Source organism: Kryptolebias marmoratus, linkage group LG13, assembly GCF_001649575.2.
Source record: "Kryptolebias marmoratus isolate JLee-2015 linkage group LG13, ASM164957v2, whole genome shotgun sequence".
NCBI classification, from domain to species: domain Eukaryota; kingdom Metazoa; phylum Chordata; class Actinopteri; order Cyprinodontiformes; family Rivulidae; genus Kryptolebias; species Kryptolebias marmoratus.
Window position 1 is genome coordinate 25,757,423 of NC_051442.1, and position 15,616 is coordinate 25,773,038.

At 40.9% G+C, this 15,616-nt stretch overlaps 1 protein-coding gene across 1 annotated transcript in view; it reads right to left on the minus strand.

The window, feature by feature from the left end:
• LOC108245953 (protein turtle homolog B) overlaps window positions 1–15,616 on the minus strand; it is a 202,803-nt gene that overhangs the window by 44,508 nt on the left and 142,679 nt on the right. The window contains exons 13-14 of the mRNA XM_017433219.2: window positions 10,171–10,346; window positions 5,154–5,380 (exon numbers count right to left, since the gene is read on the minus strand). Of these exons, the coding sequence (XP_017288708.1) occupies window positions 5,154–5,380; window positions 10,171–10,346 (403 nt within the window). The remainder of the gene's footprint in view (window positions 1–5,153; window positions 5,381–10,170; window positions 10,347–15,616) is intronic.

Consider the following 15,616-nt stretch of genomic DNA (forward strand, 5'->3'; position numbering starts at 1 on the left):
CGGCTGGCCTGGGAACGCCTTGGGATTCCCCCGGAGGAGCTGGCCCAAGTGGCTGGGGAGAGGGAAGTCTGGGTCTCCCTGCTTAGGCTGCTGCCCCCGCGACCCGACCCCGGATAAGCGGAAGAGAATGGATGGATGGATGGATGGAAATAAATTTATTGTGGACAAACTGGCCACTACAGAGCAAACTGTCCATTGCTGGAAAAAGGCAGGGTCAATCAGTTGTCCAGGAGGTACTGGTGGGTCGTCTTTTTGGATATCCTGGTCTCCATCTCCAACTCCAGACTACCCTGTGTGCTAACAATATCAGCCTCACTCTTCAAGCCTCAGTTGACTCTGGCACTGAGCAGAATTTCCTCAGCAGTGAGCTAGTGGAGCAGATGTAGATTCCTGTGACAACCATCCAGCCACCTTTGACCATATCATAACTCACAAGAGAGACCATCCTATCACACACAAGACAAAGGAGATCCACCTAATAGTTTCTGGCAACCATCACAAGCACAATGAGTTTTTTGATTTTTCATCTTCTACTTGACATTGAATATTTGGATACCCTTGGTTAACTAAACATAACCCTGTGATTAATTGGTCTGAAAATCATATTGAAAGCTGGAGCCTGTTTTGTTTGGCTCAGTGTTGACAAAGGACAAAACCCCTGCTCCCCTGTGTTTTTTTTACCAAGGTCTCAACTAAATTACAGTCAAGAATAAGTATCCCCAACCTCTCATAAGATTTTGAACACCTGCACTCTGCAAAAGTCTTCACTAAATTGGATTTAAGAAATGCAAATTATCTTGTTCGCATTAGGGAGGGCAATGAGTGGAAAATGGCATTCAAAATCTCATTGGGCCATTTCAAATTTCTAATCATGCTGTTCAGCCTAACCAATGCCTCTGCAGTTGTTAAAGACTTTGTCAATGATGAGGGATCTTCTAGACCAGTTTGTGTATCTAGATGACATTCTCATCTACTCACAGGACCTCCAATATCATCAGAAGAATGTCAGGTCAGTGTTGTGACGGTTACTTGAGTATAAACTTTTCATAAAATCAGAAAAATGTGCATTTCACGTGTCAACAGTCTCCTTTCTTTAGATTTATTTTTGAGGTTGGTCAGGTCCGGACAGACCCTGAAAAAGTGAAAGCAGTCTCCGAGTTGTCAACACCAGAAAACCGCAAGCAGAACCACTGTTTTTTGGGTTTTGCCAACTTCTATTGCCACTTCATAAAGAAATACAGCCAAAGAGAATATAAGATCTGTCCATGAAAAGTTAGGTCTGCCCCAGGGTCTCCTCCCAGTGGGACATGTCTAGAAAACCTCCACAGAAAGGCGTCCAGGAGGCATCCAATTCAGATGCCCAAACCACTCAAGCTGACTCCTTTCGATGTGATGGAGCAGTGGCTCTACTCAGAACTCTCCCTGGATTACAGAGCTCCTCACCTTACCTCTAAAGCTGCCACCCTACAAAGGAAACTCATTTTAGCCATCAGGATCTCATTATTTTAGTCACAGTCCACACCTCACAACTATATGTAAGGGTTGAAATGTAGACAGAGCAGAGCATTGAGAGTTTCACCTTTCACTTCAGCTCTTTCTTCATCATGACAGACTGGAGCAATGTCCTCATTACTACAGACAAGGCTCCAATCTGTCAGTCCATCTCCTATTACATCCTACTACCACTCATGAACAAGATTCCCAAATACTTGAACCCCTCCGCTTGAGGAAGAGACTCAAATTTTTTCCTGTTGAGAACCACAGCTTCAGACTTAGAGGAGCTGATTTTGATCCCAGCCACTTACCACTCAACTGTGAACCATCCCAGTACACGCTGACGCTGAGGGTCATGGCTTGAAGAGGCCAACAGAACCACATTGTCTTCAAAAATCATCAGTGAGCCCTGAGGTTCCCAAACCTGACACCCTATTAACACAACAGGGCCTTGAGATCCTGTCTATGAACACCACAAACAGGAGACAAGGGACAGCCCTGTAGAGTCTAACCTGTCAGAATGAGCTCGACTGTGTGCTGAGGATGCAGACACAGCATTTGCTTAGGTTCTGTAGGGACTACATAGCCCTTAAAAGTGACCTTGGCGGCAGCATTCCCCACAGAATCCCTTGAGGACCACACTCATAAAGTTTCACCAGATCTACAAAATATATGTAAACTGGAAAATCAAACTCCCATAAGCCCTTTAGGAACTTTGCAAGGAAAAGGTCTGGGATCTCATTTATAAAACATTATGTAGGATTCATACTAAAAGGCAAATATGGCATACGTCAAAAAATTTTTTAGATTTATAAAACAATGCGTACACCAGCAAGCAATTTCCCTTTATAAATAACTCCTGTAAAATAAAAGTTTGAGCACAAGGTCCCATCTCAGATTCTACCCTCCACACGCCCACATTCAACCATAAATGGTCAAAGCAAAGCACCTCATCAATGTGAAGGTGTATTTAAATGAGCCAGCTGATCAATGTTAATTCATTGTTACCAATGGCAACCACAGAGAAAAGAGCGAAGAAATAAAATTTCACAGAGGCAGAAATTGATGAGGTGGAGAACAGAAAAAAAAATCATTTTTGGGAGCCACAGTAATGGCGTTACTAATAAAAGGAAGCAAGGGACAGAGAGGACTGTGGCCAACGTAAAGGAAAAGTGGTCAGATTTTAGGGTGGAGGCAAAAAAGCGATTAACCAGCCACCACCAGAGCCTGTCAGCCACAGGTGGGGGTAATAGCGTACCCGAACTGACACCTTTTAAAAGAAGGATGGCCTCCATACTTGGAGAGACAAGTGTGTGTGGATTTGTGTCAGAAAAGGAGGTAAACACTGTTTTGGTTAAGACCACAGATAAGCCAGGGAAAACAGTTTGATTTATATTATGTGTAAATCAGAGGTAAAATGTTTGTGTTCTCGGGTCCTCTTCAGTTGGCAGGTGGTGAGGAGAGTCCGGGCGAGGGGGCAATGGGCACAGAGGGTCCGGCTGTCCCGGCACCAGTGAACCCGAAGCACATGGTGCGTCTGGAGGAGGACTGCTGTTCTGGAAAATGATTAATGAATTAAGATGAAATCCGAGTAGTGTTAAGCAATTTGTGTGATATTGTGTCTGACATATCACACACATTAAAATAACTTGTTAAAAAGTGAACCTTATTGCTGTCTTAATCACCACATGACAGTGAGGGGGCAGTGGGTCAGGGTCGTCGTTCTGAGGACGAGGGAGACCAGAAGGGAGATGGATGCCGTGCCTCAGCGCCACATTGTGCAGCACACCACATACCTGGGAGAGTGACCCACAGCATCCAGAGCTACCTGGAGCCCTGCCACCAAGGAGTTACCTACCTACCTTGATGACTTATAGTAAATGGAGATAATGAATGTAATGGACTTGCTTTGCTCCCTGAGTCCTTAGCCTCCTCAAAGGTGGTTAAACAACCTGTCATAAACATGGTTCCGAACATAAAACAAAGCAAGCGCACCTGCTGGTCAACACCCCCAACAATGGAGTGAGAGAGCCACAGCAGAAAAGTTACATAACTGAGTACTGAGTGAGTAATTTTAAGAGAAATAGAAAGAAACTGGGATGAGTGTGTTGGGATTTTTGTGTGTGGTGGAACAAAGCCAAAAACACTTATGTAGAAGTGAAAGTGGTAGTTAAGTCAAAGAAAGATGCTCAGACACAGCAGCAGAATTAGCCACGGAAATAAAAACTGCAAAACAGAGGTGTAAGTTACTCTTTATCTTGACTTTTTTTGCTGTAGTACAAAATGTATTATAATTTTTTTTCATTCCTAATTTGTTAGGAATTCAGTTTTTCTGATTTGATGTTTGGTCAATCCATGTAAGTTTTGTCACAAAGTGAAAATTGCTCAGTTAGAAGATAGAAAAGCATATATACTGCACATAAGAAACAATATAACATAGTGAAGAATAAGAAACAGAATCCAAATGTCAGTCTAATTAGGTTGTGCACACCTTCATTGTTACTATGACAATTGAAGCGTACAACAGCTTATTACTGCACAAAACATGATATGGTTATATGTTATGTTGGATAGTTTTAATTGGAGTATGGTGACACTCAGTGACCATCTGAAACATGTCATGTGTTCATTATCTTGCCTCATGTACTGCAAATGTTCATAACTATTTGATGAGAGTCAGTATTTAAATGTGTGCTAACTGACAGGAAAGCTGATAAAAATCTGTTATTTTTCCGTCTTGTTGGTATTTTTCTCATTTGTAAACTGTAAGTACAAAAACAGAAACTATAAACTCAGTCTAAATGACAAACAAGACAAACGGGAAGAAATTAAACCTTTTCAGACTAAATCACTAATGAAATACTTTAGATAAACCATTTGATATGTTTCATTTAATGAAATCACAAATATTTAGAGAAATAGAGAAGAATGCAGAAAAAAACATGCAAAACCATGTTCTTGGCTGTGTACCCTTTTTGACCTGCTTTTTACCTACCTTGCTTTGCTCCTTTACGCAGTCTCTTTCACTAAGCGTATTTACCCTCTAAAAGTCACTTCATGAAATAATTGTTGCTTGAATAAATTACTTCAACTTACAATACAAACAATAAAAAGTGAATATACAAACAAAAAGGTGTGGTTCACCCTCCATAACTTTGAGATTGTGGGTATGAAGAAGAAAAGTCTTCCTAAAAGTCAGGCTAATGACTGTGGCCAGAATGGTCCATATTTTATGTAATTTCTTTAGGGAAATAAAACAAGTCTTGCTCAAAAATATAATTCTGGTGAAATAAAAGGTTATAGTAACTAAAATTAAACCACTACACTTCTGCATGACACTGTTTAATTTGTCGCTGATTTCTCAACCAAATAATATCCGTGTTACAACATGAGTGCATGGGTCTCGAGGCTGCCAGGAGTGAAATAAACTTTTGGATTGACAAGATGCACTGATCAGACAGATTAACACATTTAGTAGTATCAAGGCACTTATATTTGAGTAGTTTTGTTTAATATCATTTTATGTACATGCTTTGATTAACAGTAGTTAGTTTGCAATGTGTCTTATAAATAAACTTAAATTTGGACCTGAACTTGAATTTGGTGTAGTTCTGGTTTGATTTTGAACAGTTTGATATCAGACTTGCCATATCTTTTACCTGGATGAGGTCTCGGGCAAGCAGCTCCAACTCCCCAGCAGGAATGCTGTCGTCCAAAATCTCCCATCGTTCCCCCAGGCGGAACTCCATCACATAATGCTGGATAGGTGCTGTGTGATTGGCAGGTGGGATCCAGGTCAACAGGACTCCCTGCTGCGTGCGATTGGCTGTGAGGCACCGTGGTGGGGTAAGCAGCACCAGTGGTTCAGGGGTACTTGTAGGAAATACTGTAGAAGCACATCATTTTTGGGAATGTTAGTGTCTCAGTCAAGTGTTCAGTGAGATGTCCAAACAGCTTGAAACCAGTGAATCAGACCCTCCATACACTAAGACTAACACACATCTCAACTAGATTATGACTAAATGTAATTAAGCTTTAAGCTTTTTTAAAAAAAAATCATCAATCATCAAGTAAATAAAATTCATGCACAGGCTAAATCTTTGAAGCTTTGTTTTCTTTTAGGCCATAGTATAGCCATTTTAGTTAGCTAGTGTGTTTGTTAACTATACAAGTTGCAACTATTGGGATAATTCATTTTGAGCCAGGGCCCCCCCAAAAAATGGCTGTAGTGGCATTTTTTCAGAGCTATTTAAAGTATTCAGAGAAGGCATACCACAAAATGGTGATAAAAGCCTCCTTTTTTCTCTTGGTCATGTTAAAGCAGGTGAGGTGTGCCAGTAGAAAGATGAAGGACCCACAGAGGGGCATGTTCATCCTGGTGCCATTTTGGAAGTATGCCCATATAGGGGACCTTACAGAGGTAGAAGTAAGAAAAGTGTGAATTACAAGAGTCAATGCCTGAATGTTCTAGTTGGGATCAAGGTAAGATGTTGTAAAATATGGTTTGTGCTCATTTCTCATTTCTGTTAAACTCATTACAGCTTTATAACGGGTTTTATTCAAAGGGATCTCACAAAGGTGCAAACAGTTAAAGCTTGTATAAATGCTAAATGGTAATGCAGTTCAAACTGTAAAATATAATCAAACTTTGATACTTTGATTGCTAAAAAATGAGGTTACACTTAGTAAATGATGAAATATAAACAAACTTTGGTATTGCTAGAATGATTTGATTGTTAAAATGAGGTTACGCTTAGCCAACGATAAAACAATCACAAAGAACAGCTGTGTAAGTGGGGTGAGGGAAGCTGAAGGTTCCAGGGCATCATGATATGATAAGGTGCTGCAGCTGATTGTGTGCAAAAAAAAAAAAAAACTGGTCTTGGGCGCAGTTTATAGTATAAAAAGAAGTGGAAGGGGGAATTACTTCAGACACAACTGGGAACGGTGGTGAGTTGTTGTCTCAATTCGGCTGAATGTTTAAATAAATGTATGATTGGTCATTAAACCTCTGGTCTGGACTCGTTTTGTGTGCCCATCTTTTCTGCAACATTGAAGATCCGGTGAGAAAAACTAAGTGGTCAGGTGAGATTCCTCTGAAAGGGGTGAATACTAAAAACTTGGTTTTCCCAACAATGGTCATCATTACTCCTGACAGCTTAAAGTGGCTACAGTTCCTCCTCCTGACCCCCAGTTGGTCTTTATGATGTATGACAAGACCAATAATTCATCCAACGCCTCTGAGCATATTCTAATTAATCTTTCAAATTTGCTGTAATCACTAGAGCAGCAGAGCGGGAATGGCTGTCTTCCCAGAACCCCAAATTAGCTGCTTCTATGTCTCATAGAGGTATGCAACAGCATAAGTCAGAGGTGCAGCCAGTCCTCCATTACTTTATGGATGAACTGCAGTCCTCACAGTGGGCTCCTGTCTCTACAGCTAATACCCAGCTAGCTAACAATGCTAAATAAGTCAATCTATATGGTAGCCACACTTCCCTACATTGGGCCTAATTTTGGCAAGGGTGTCTGTGAAGGCTAGCAAGTATTCAAGCCATCCTAATAGGCACAGCAGAATGACTTATAACTAACTTCATTGGGGTGATCATGTGTGACTGTGAGACTGGCCTGCACCAGTTTTTTCTTGTTAATTTATCTTTAAGGTCTGCTGCAAGATTTGGCCTCTGTAGTCTCAAGTGAAGAGTGGAGTGAGATGTTTCTCACATTGACTAGTAGCACATACCCAGGCCCTTAGTCAGTAATAGGCTCAATTGATCAGACAGGTTAGTAAATGTGGCTTTCAAATGAATTTTGGCTTTCTTTAAATTCACAAGGTAGCCAAAACAAGTTTGTCTATTATCACTGGCTCTCTTTTAATACATTTCATTTCTTTTTATCTACTGACACTAAAGCCTTGCAGCTGCCTGGGAAAAGTAGTGGTCAACACGACCTCTTGTCAAGCTCAAGCATCACACTTCACATGCAAACTCCATGTTTGCTGATGTCATTGTACCCAATGCCCCCGGATATTGTGTACTCTGAAATAAGGATACAGACTGGTTATAAACTGCACATTTATGTCTCTTCAGACACTATCCACAACATTTAGTGGGGATAAGGCAGGGATTCTGTCTCTTTAAGTAGAGCTTGTGACTCTGAAAAAAACAATAAAAAAACAGTATTGCAAATGTCTATCAGCAAGGAAGATGAGGTTTAATTTTCTAACTCTAGAAAATAACTGGGGCTTTCTTTCACCTTAAATATGAAGCAGTTACACCACTATTTAAGGTACTTCACATTTCATATGTGTCACACCCATAGATGGCTATAAGATGTGGGGATCAGTTCACTATGATGAATTAACACGAGGCTTGTTTCCAGAGTGTGAGAATGCCCCTTCCTATTCCAACATCACTGTGCACCAGTACACAAAGCAAGACCCATAAAGACATGGATGAGTGAGTTGGTGTGGAAGAACTTGACTGGCCTGCATAGAGTCTCAAACCGATAAAACACCTTTGGGATGAATTGGAGCAGAGACTGTGAGCCAGGCCTTCATGTCCAACATCAATATCTGATCTTGCAAATGCGCATCCAGAAGTATGATAAAAAATTCCCATAAACACACTCCAAAACCTTGTAGAAAGGCTTCACAGAAGAGTTGAAGCTGTCGTAGCTGCAAAGGGTGGGCCAACATCATATTAAACTCCACGGGTTAAGCCTGGTATGTCACTCAAGTTCATATACGTGTGAAGAGAGACAAGCTTATACTTCTGGCAATGTACAGGTCCTTCTCTAAAAATTAGCATATTGTGATAAAGTTAATTATTTTCCATAATGTAATGATAAAAATTAAACTGTCATATATTTTCGATTCATTGCACACCAACTGAAATATTTCAGGTCTTTTATTGTTTTAATACTGATGATTTTGGCATGCAGCTCATGAAAACCCAAAATTCCTATCTCAAAAAATTAGCATATTTCATCCGACCAATAAAAGAAAAGTGTTTTAATACCAAAAAAGTCAATCTTCAAATAATTATGTTCAGTTATGCACTCAATACTTGGTCGGGAATCCTTTTGCAGAAATGACTGCTTCAATGCGGCGTGGCATGGAGGCAATCAGCCTGTGGCACTGCTGAGGTGTTATGGAGGCCCAGGATGTTTTGATAGTGACCTTAAGCTCATCCAGAGTGTTGGGTCTTGCGTCTCTCAACTTTCTCTTCACAATATCCCACAGATTCTCTATGGGGTTCAGGTCAGGAGAGTTGGCAGGCCAATTGAGCACAGTAATACCATGGTCAGTAAACCTTTTACCAGTGGTTTTGGCACTGTGCGCAGGTGCCAGGTCGTGCTGAAAAATGAAATCTTCATCTCCATAAAGCTTTTCAGCTTTTTCAGCCAACGCTAGTTGGCAAGTCCAGATGCAGGCAAGGGGTCAAAACCAGGGAATCAGACGTCAGAAAACAGATCCAAAGGGGCACTAACCAGGAGACGAGATCCAGAGAGGGAAAGTGTTGTCGGTAACCGGTAGACAGAGTCCGAGGAGGTTCCAGGCAAGGAGCAGGCAAAAGTTGTAGGTCGAGGTCCAGGCAAGGGTTTGTTGACAAAAAGGCAGGCATGAACTTTGAAAAATTGCTGGACATTTACTAAGTCGAGACTGTTCAATAATCTGACAAATTGTGGCTGAGGGCTGTGGACTTAAATACGGACTGCTGCAGGTGAAGCAGATGAGAATGATTATGGTGGCATGGAAACAGGGGCGTGGCATGAGACTGGAAAAACACTGTGGCTGTTGCAGGAACAGGGAAACCGTGACACTTGGTTATTTAAAATGCAGTTACATATGTGTAGGCTGGTTAAAACTTAGCGTGCCAAGTCAATGCTTAACTGGGAATGGTGGGAGGCTCATTACAGAATACTCGTTTCCTGTTTTCATGATATGCATGATATAAATTCTCATTTTTTACGTTCTAATAACATTTCTCTTTTGGATGTTGGATGTTTCAGAACGGAAAAAGGGAAACAAGCTTTCAGTGTGACGGCTCCTATAGCCTGGAATCAGCTCCAGTCTGAAATCAAGATGTCAGAATTGGTTTCACTGGACTTATTTTGAGCGATTCTGAAAAACAGACAACAAGAGGCTACTAAACAGTCATTGTTTTTAAACGGCTTTTTACTGTTTTATATTTGTGTATATGTGTTAATTAGGTTTTTTTGTAACCAGGTTGCTGTGTTTTACAAATTTCTGCCCAAGTCCCTCTTGAAAATGAGATCTTGATCTCAACGGGGTTTAACTGGTTAAATAAAAGAAATAATAGTAAAAATAAATAAATAAATATATGTTGATTTAAGTAAAATAGGCCTATTTTATGCATTTTTAGACTGATGACATAGCATATAGCATGCATAAGGCGTTAACAATGTGTAGCTTCAACATATAAATAGTACACACTGACAGACGTGGCACCTAGCAAGATGGCGGCCATACAATCTACCTAGTGCTGTCAGTGGCCATTCCAGTGTATTTCTATTTTAGTGGTAATACCAGTCTACAATTGTTTATGACCTCACTTAAACTTAACATAGTTGTTTCCACATGTCATTTTTCTTGCTGCCAAAGACCTTTTTGTTTAATCATTTTGCTTGTAGAGCTATAGTGGAATTACTCACCTAGTGTGTTCACAGTGACAACTTCGCTGAAGGGACCTGTGCCAAGCTTGTTTTGGGCCAGGACACTAAACTGGTATGTTGTCTCTGGTTCCAAGCCAGGCACCATCATCCAGTCGCGGCCTTCAGGAACAGGTATGGAAACCCAGTCATGTGGACCTAAGCGCTCCCTCTTTAGCCTGGACATAAGTCAAGGTGAGATGTGAGCAGACAAACAGGAAAGATCTGTAAAAGATGATTAAAATTATCAGACTGCCTTGGTATCTTGGTTATTACACATACAGTATATTTGCACAAAAAAGAAAGCCTCATCTAAACCTTTTTCAGTAAAAGGGGGTCTATGAGTAAAAATGGTGATGTGGACTGCATTATTTGCAATACACCACCCCATAATTAATAAGGATTGGGTCCTCCCTCAGCCCAGTACATCCAGATGTTTAGCCTTCTTGATCTTAAAGTATATATTTCTAAAGCTGCTTGTCGCACTATTTCTTATTTTACACTCAAATGGGAAAAAATAAGTGTATGTTGTAAAATAAATAAACTGATAAATATTTCAGTGGCATATACTGTATGATGTACATATGATGTTCACAATGCATTTATGTTAAGTGTAAAGTGTATATTAAGTTGTGTAAGTATTTCTACTTGGAGAAGGAAAAGTTTTAAAGGAAATAAACAGCAGATGCTGTTGGGTTGGTAACCAGGGGGCCATTAAGTGAGCAACATTAAAGTTCTCACCTAACTCAGAAAAGGCTTAGTGAATTACAAAGGTCATTGCAACTTTAATTACAATTATTCATTGTGTCTGCATTCAGGAGATGTAATAATATGTGTGATCTGTCTCCCACTTTGGAGCCAGTAGAACAAAATCATTATAGCTTTTTCCGTGCTATGACAGGACCAAAAGCAAAGTGGTTTAAAAAAGTGGGTAAGATTGCTCTAACATGAATGGATATTTATTGCCACTTAATCTTATGTCACTGTACTCAGCATTTGACTTTTTTGTTGAATATGGAGGAATTGAGATTGAAACATAATTGTTTTATAATTACATCACATCCCTCTGAATTTTAATTAAATCAAATTTTGTGACATGCCCCAAGTAATCAGAAATGTGCCTTACAATTGTCTTGAATACCAAAAGAACATTATAAACATTAATGAGGGTTAAAAAAAAAACTTAGTGGGTCTTAATAAGAAATATGCTTCTGTGTTTGAAAATTTGTCTCAGCATCACTATTACAGCACAGTTACAAAAGCAACATAACATGATGATTGTTTTTTTTATTTGGTTCAATTACTGATCTAACATCATATCATTCTAAAATAATCCCTTGGTTTTTTTTGTTTTATTTGTCCACAACATAGTTTCTATTTGATGGTACTGAAGTCATGCTGCATTCAGCTTTGCAGTTTGCCCAAGCCATTCATTCAGCCTTGATCATCATCACCAGATAAAAAGCACAACTGTTTGCATGCAATCATTCTGAAACTTTGTTCTATAGCACTTGAAAAACGTTATGTTTGTTAATTAAAAACATATCACCCATTTGCCACAAAAACTAATTCTACTGACATCATTTTACTGGTGTAGCTACAGAAATATCACAGAGCAAAATTATTCGAGCATTACTGTAAAATATTAGAGACTTTTTCATATAAGGGGTTTACAGAGTTTCATGCAATGAAACGTGGTAACTTGTTACAGAAACCACTCATCCTAAAAGAAAAAAAAAACCTGTTTCAAGGCACTTTGAAAAGACAAGAATGGAAGAAGAGTGGGCTCTTCATTACATGCAATAGAAAGCTGTGTACAAATTTGAGAATGCATAAAGCTTTTTTAGCAATGTCATAGTGTGGTTTTAGAATATCTGTGTCCTGGGTGGGGTGTGGTGGCAGTGTATCCCTAATACAGGACCCACATACACCAGTGTGGCTCGTCATCAAAAATGTGAAGCAGAACTGGCCACCAGGTGCGGGAAGTAAAATCTATTTTTTGATGCAATGAATCAGTGGACATGGAAGATTCTGAATTATTTTGCTAAAGGTGCGCTACTGAAACTTAGCACAAGTTGTGTAAACAACGAAAGCGCTATGGACAACGTTGGCCCTGTGTTGTTGCTGTTTTTTAAACTTATGGGGATTCTCCTGAGACTTCAGGAAGAGAGGCGCAGTGGAAGAAATGCTCTGGATGCCGCGATTGTTGCGCGGAGTAGGACAGCTGTTATCAGCTGGAGATTTCAGGCTTTACAGCGCCTTCAGCTGGGGGACAGACGGCATAAACGTTGCAGGGCAAGCTAACGCTGTTGTTTATATTCCTACCGTTCGCTCTTTATGCTTGCATCTGGTCACACCCACGACCAATGAGTGAACAGGAGCTAAGCTTGCGCCGCCCACGAAGCAGGGCTGGCCCGGCTGGTCCGACTCCAAAGCAGGGACCAAAAAAGCAGGGACCGAGTGCGAAAAAATGCAGATAGAAAAATGCCGAGTAGAGTGGAGCCGGGACTGTTAGGGTCCGTCTGAAAGCCCCAAAAGAACCCAACTCCGAGGCTGTGGGAGACAGAAAGTGGGTGAATGATCTAAACCAGTTTTTCAACAAGTTTGATCAGTCACCCTCCACTACCCCAGCCCTGTTCTCCCTGGTGTAACTCTCCTCTTTGTCTTCACCTCCTGCTTACTACTCATCCTCCAACTTCACACCTCTCAGCCACCTCCCACTCCATCTGCTTCCAAAGACTTCATCTCATCATTATTCACACCTTCAGCAACACACTCCCCCTCCACCACCACCACCACCATGTCCCTCTCAGGACTCCAGGTGAGGAGCGCCATAAGATGAAGGTGCAAAAGGCTGCAGGTCCAGGTGGCATCAGCTCCGGACTCCTGAAGTGCTGCACAGATCAGCTGTGCAGCATTTTGGGTTACATGTTCAATCTGAGCCCGAAACAAGAGGAGGTGTCTCAGCTGCAGAAGATATATTGTGTGTTATCAGCGCCAATAACCACACACCTGAAGGACCTCAGCAGACTTCACATCTGATAAAAAGCCAGGAGAGACTGGTCGTCATTGGATCCAATGCAGTTCTCCTACCAGCCTCAAAACCAATATAAATGATGCCATCAGCTACCTCCTGCACTATGCTCTTACTTCCCAGAAGAGGCCTGGGAGTGCTGTAAGGGTCATGTTTTTTTTATTTCTCCTGTGCTTTTAACACCATCCAGCTGAGGCTCTTGAGGGACCATTTGGAGCAGTCAGAAGTGAACCACCACCTTTTACAGTGGATCCTGGACTACCTCTTGGGCCATCCACAGTATGTGAGGACATGGGGCTGGGAATCTGACTGGCTTAAGGATCAGACTATGATAAAATATTTGCACTTTAGTGCAAATCAGATGTTAAGTGCTGGAGTTAAAACAATTTTGGCTTAAATTTTTGTGTCATGGCAAAAAGACAAAAGTTTGAGGTCTGGCCACACCTACATACTGTGGCTAAAGCTCAAAATTTTGATAAATTTTAATCTCTCATAACCTTAGAGTATATTGACTAAGTTTGAAGCCTCATCAAACATCAAACCAGGACTTCAATTAAAAATGGCCAACTTCGTACATGCTTCAGAACAATAGTGTCAGGATTTGGTTATTTTGGGTTTGTTTTTGTGTTAGGTTTATTGTGTTATTTGGTTGTCTTCATGTTTAGTTTTGTCTTTGTATAGTTTTGCTCCTTGTTCCCTTTGTCTCCTGTCACTATTCACCTTTCCTCTGTTCATTACTTATCGGCCTGCCACACCCATCTGCACCTGTCCTTCGTTTAGAATCTGTCACCTGTGTCCACTTCCCATTTAACCTCTGGCTTTAAAACTGGTTCATTTTCTCCACTTCCCTGCTGGTTTATTGTCACTCCCATGGGCTGTCTGGTTCCCCTCGTGTCTTGCCTCCTCATGTTCCTTCATCTTCGTTTTGTAAGTTTTTGTTATTTAGTTTTAGTTGCTGTCTCATCAGCCTTTGTTTTCCTTTTTGTTAATAAATTAGTTTTCTTGAGTTCCTCCTTGTCTGTCTGCAATTTGGATTCCAACCAACAACTAACCTGGCAAATAGTCCTTGGTGAGCAAACTTGTACTTTAACATAAAGAACAGGAAATGTTTTTTCAGACATTTTAGGGGCACTTTTTTGTAATTTTTGGCATGCCTACAATTTTTGACCATACACGTGTTCAGGTTTGGACAGTAATTATTTCTGGGCAATTTGGCCTAGATTGGATGAATTTTGTGAACTTTACAATATTATGATAAAGATTAAAGTTTGCTCTACTTCGAAGTCCACACTCTCTCATGACAAGTCACAGTTTTTACTGCCAAGTAATGTTAACATATTATCTGACATAGTTTGAACTTCTTATATTCAAGCGGGTCAAAGTTTGAGGTTTAGCCATGCCATGTTTATTTCATGCTGTTCCTGGATGTCTGTATCAGCACATTTTATATCCACAAACCTCCAATTTCTGCCCAAACCTGGTCTTCATGTCAGGAAGTTGGTCAACATAACCATAAAACAATATTGGAGAAATGTTTATGAACTAAAATTTGTTTAAATAATTATTGACAGATTTCTGTTATGGAGCTTTCAATTTTTCCAGTAATATGAAATTAAAAAAAAAAATGTTTATAGTGGGTGTCTATAGAAAAAAAACTGTTTGAAGACTCTTTATCTGAACAGTCTGAATTTTGTTGGTTCAAGGATGTATTAAACCAATGCATCTAGACTTAATCTCCAAACTGCATCAGTTCATACAAATCTCATTGCACCACATAAACGTGCAACTGTGAATTTGTATAAATTAGTGGTTAAAAAGCTCCTAGGTGGCAGGGCTCCGGGGGTGGATGAGATTCGTCCGGAGTTCCTTAAGGCTCTGGATGTTGTAGGGTTGTGTTGGCTAACGCGACTCTGCAATATCGCGTGGAGATCGGGGGCAGTTCCTCTGGATTGGCAGACCGGGGTGGTGGTCCCCTTATTCAAAAAGGGGGACCGGAGGGTGTGTTCCAATTACAGAGGGATCACACTCTTAAGCCTCCCTGGTAAGGTCTATTCGGGGGTTCTGGAGAGGAGGGTCCATCGGATAGTCGAACCACGGATTCAGGAAGAGAAGTGTGGTTTTCGTCCTGTTTGTGGAACACTGGACCAGCTCTATACCCTCAGCAGGGTCCTTGTGTCCCTGTGGTCCATGTGTTTTGTGGACTTGGAGAAGGCGTTCGACCGTGTCCCTCGGGGAGTCTTGTGGGGGGTACTCCGGGAGTAAGGGGTACCGGGCCCTTTGATACGGGTTGTTAGGTCCCTTTATGACCGGTGTCAGAGCTTGGTCCGCATTGCCGGCAGTAAGTCGGACTCGTTTCCGGTGAGAGTTGGACTCCGCCAAGGTTGCCTTTTGTCACCGATTCTGTTCATAACATTT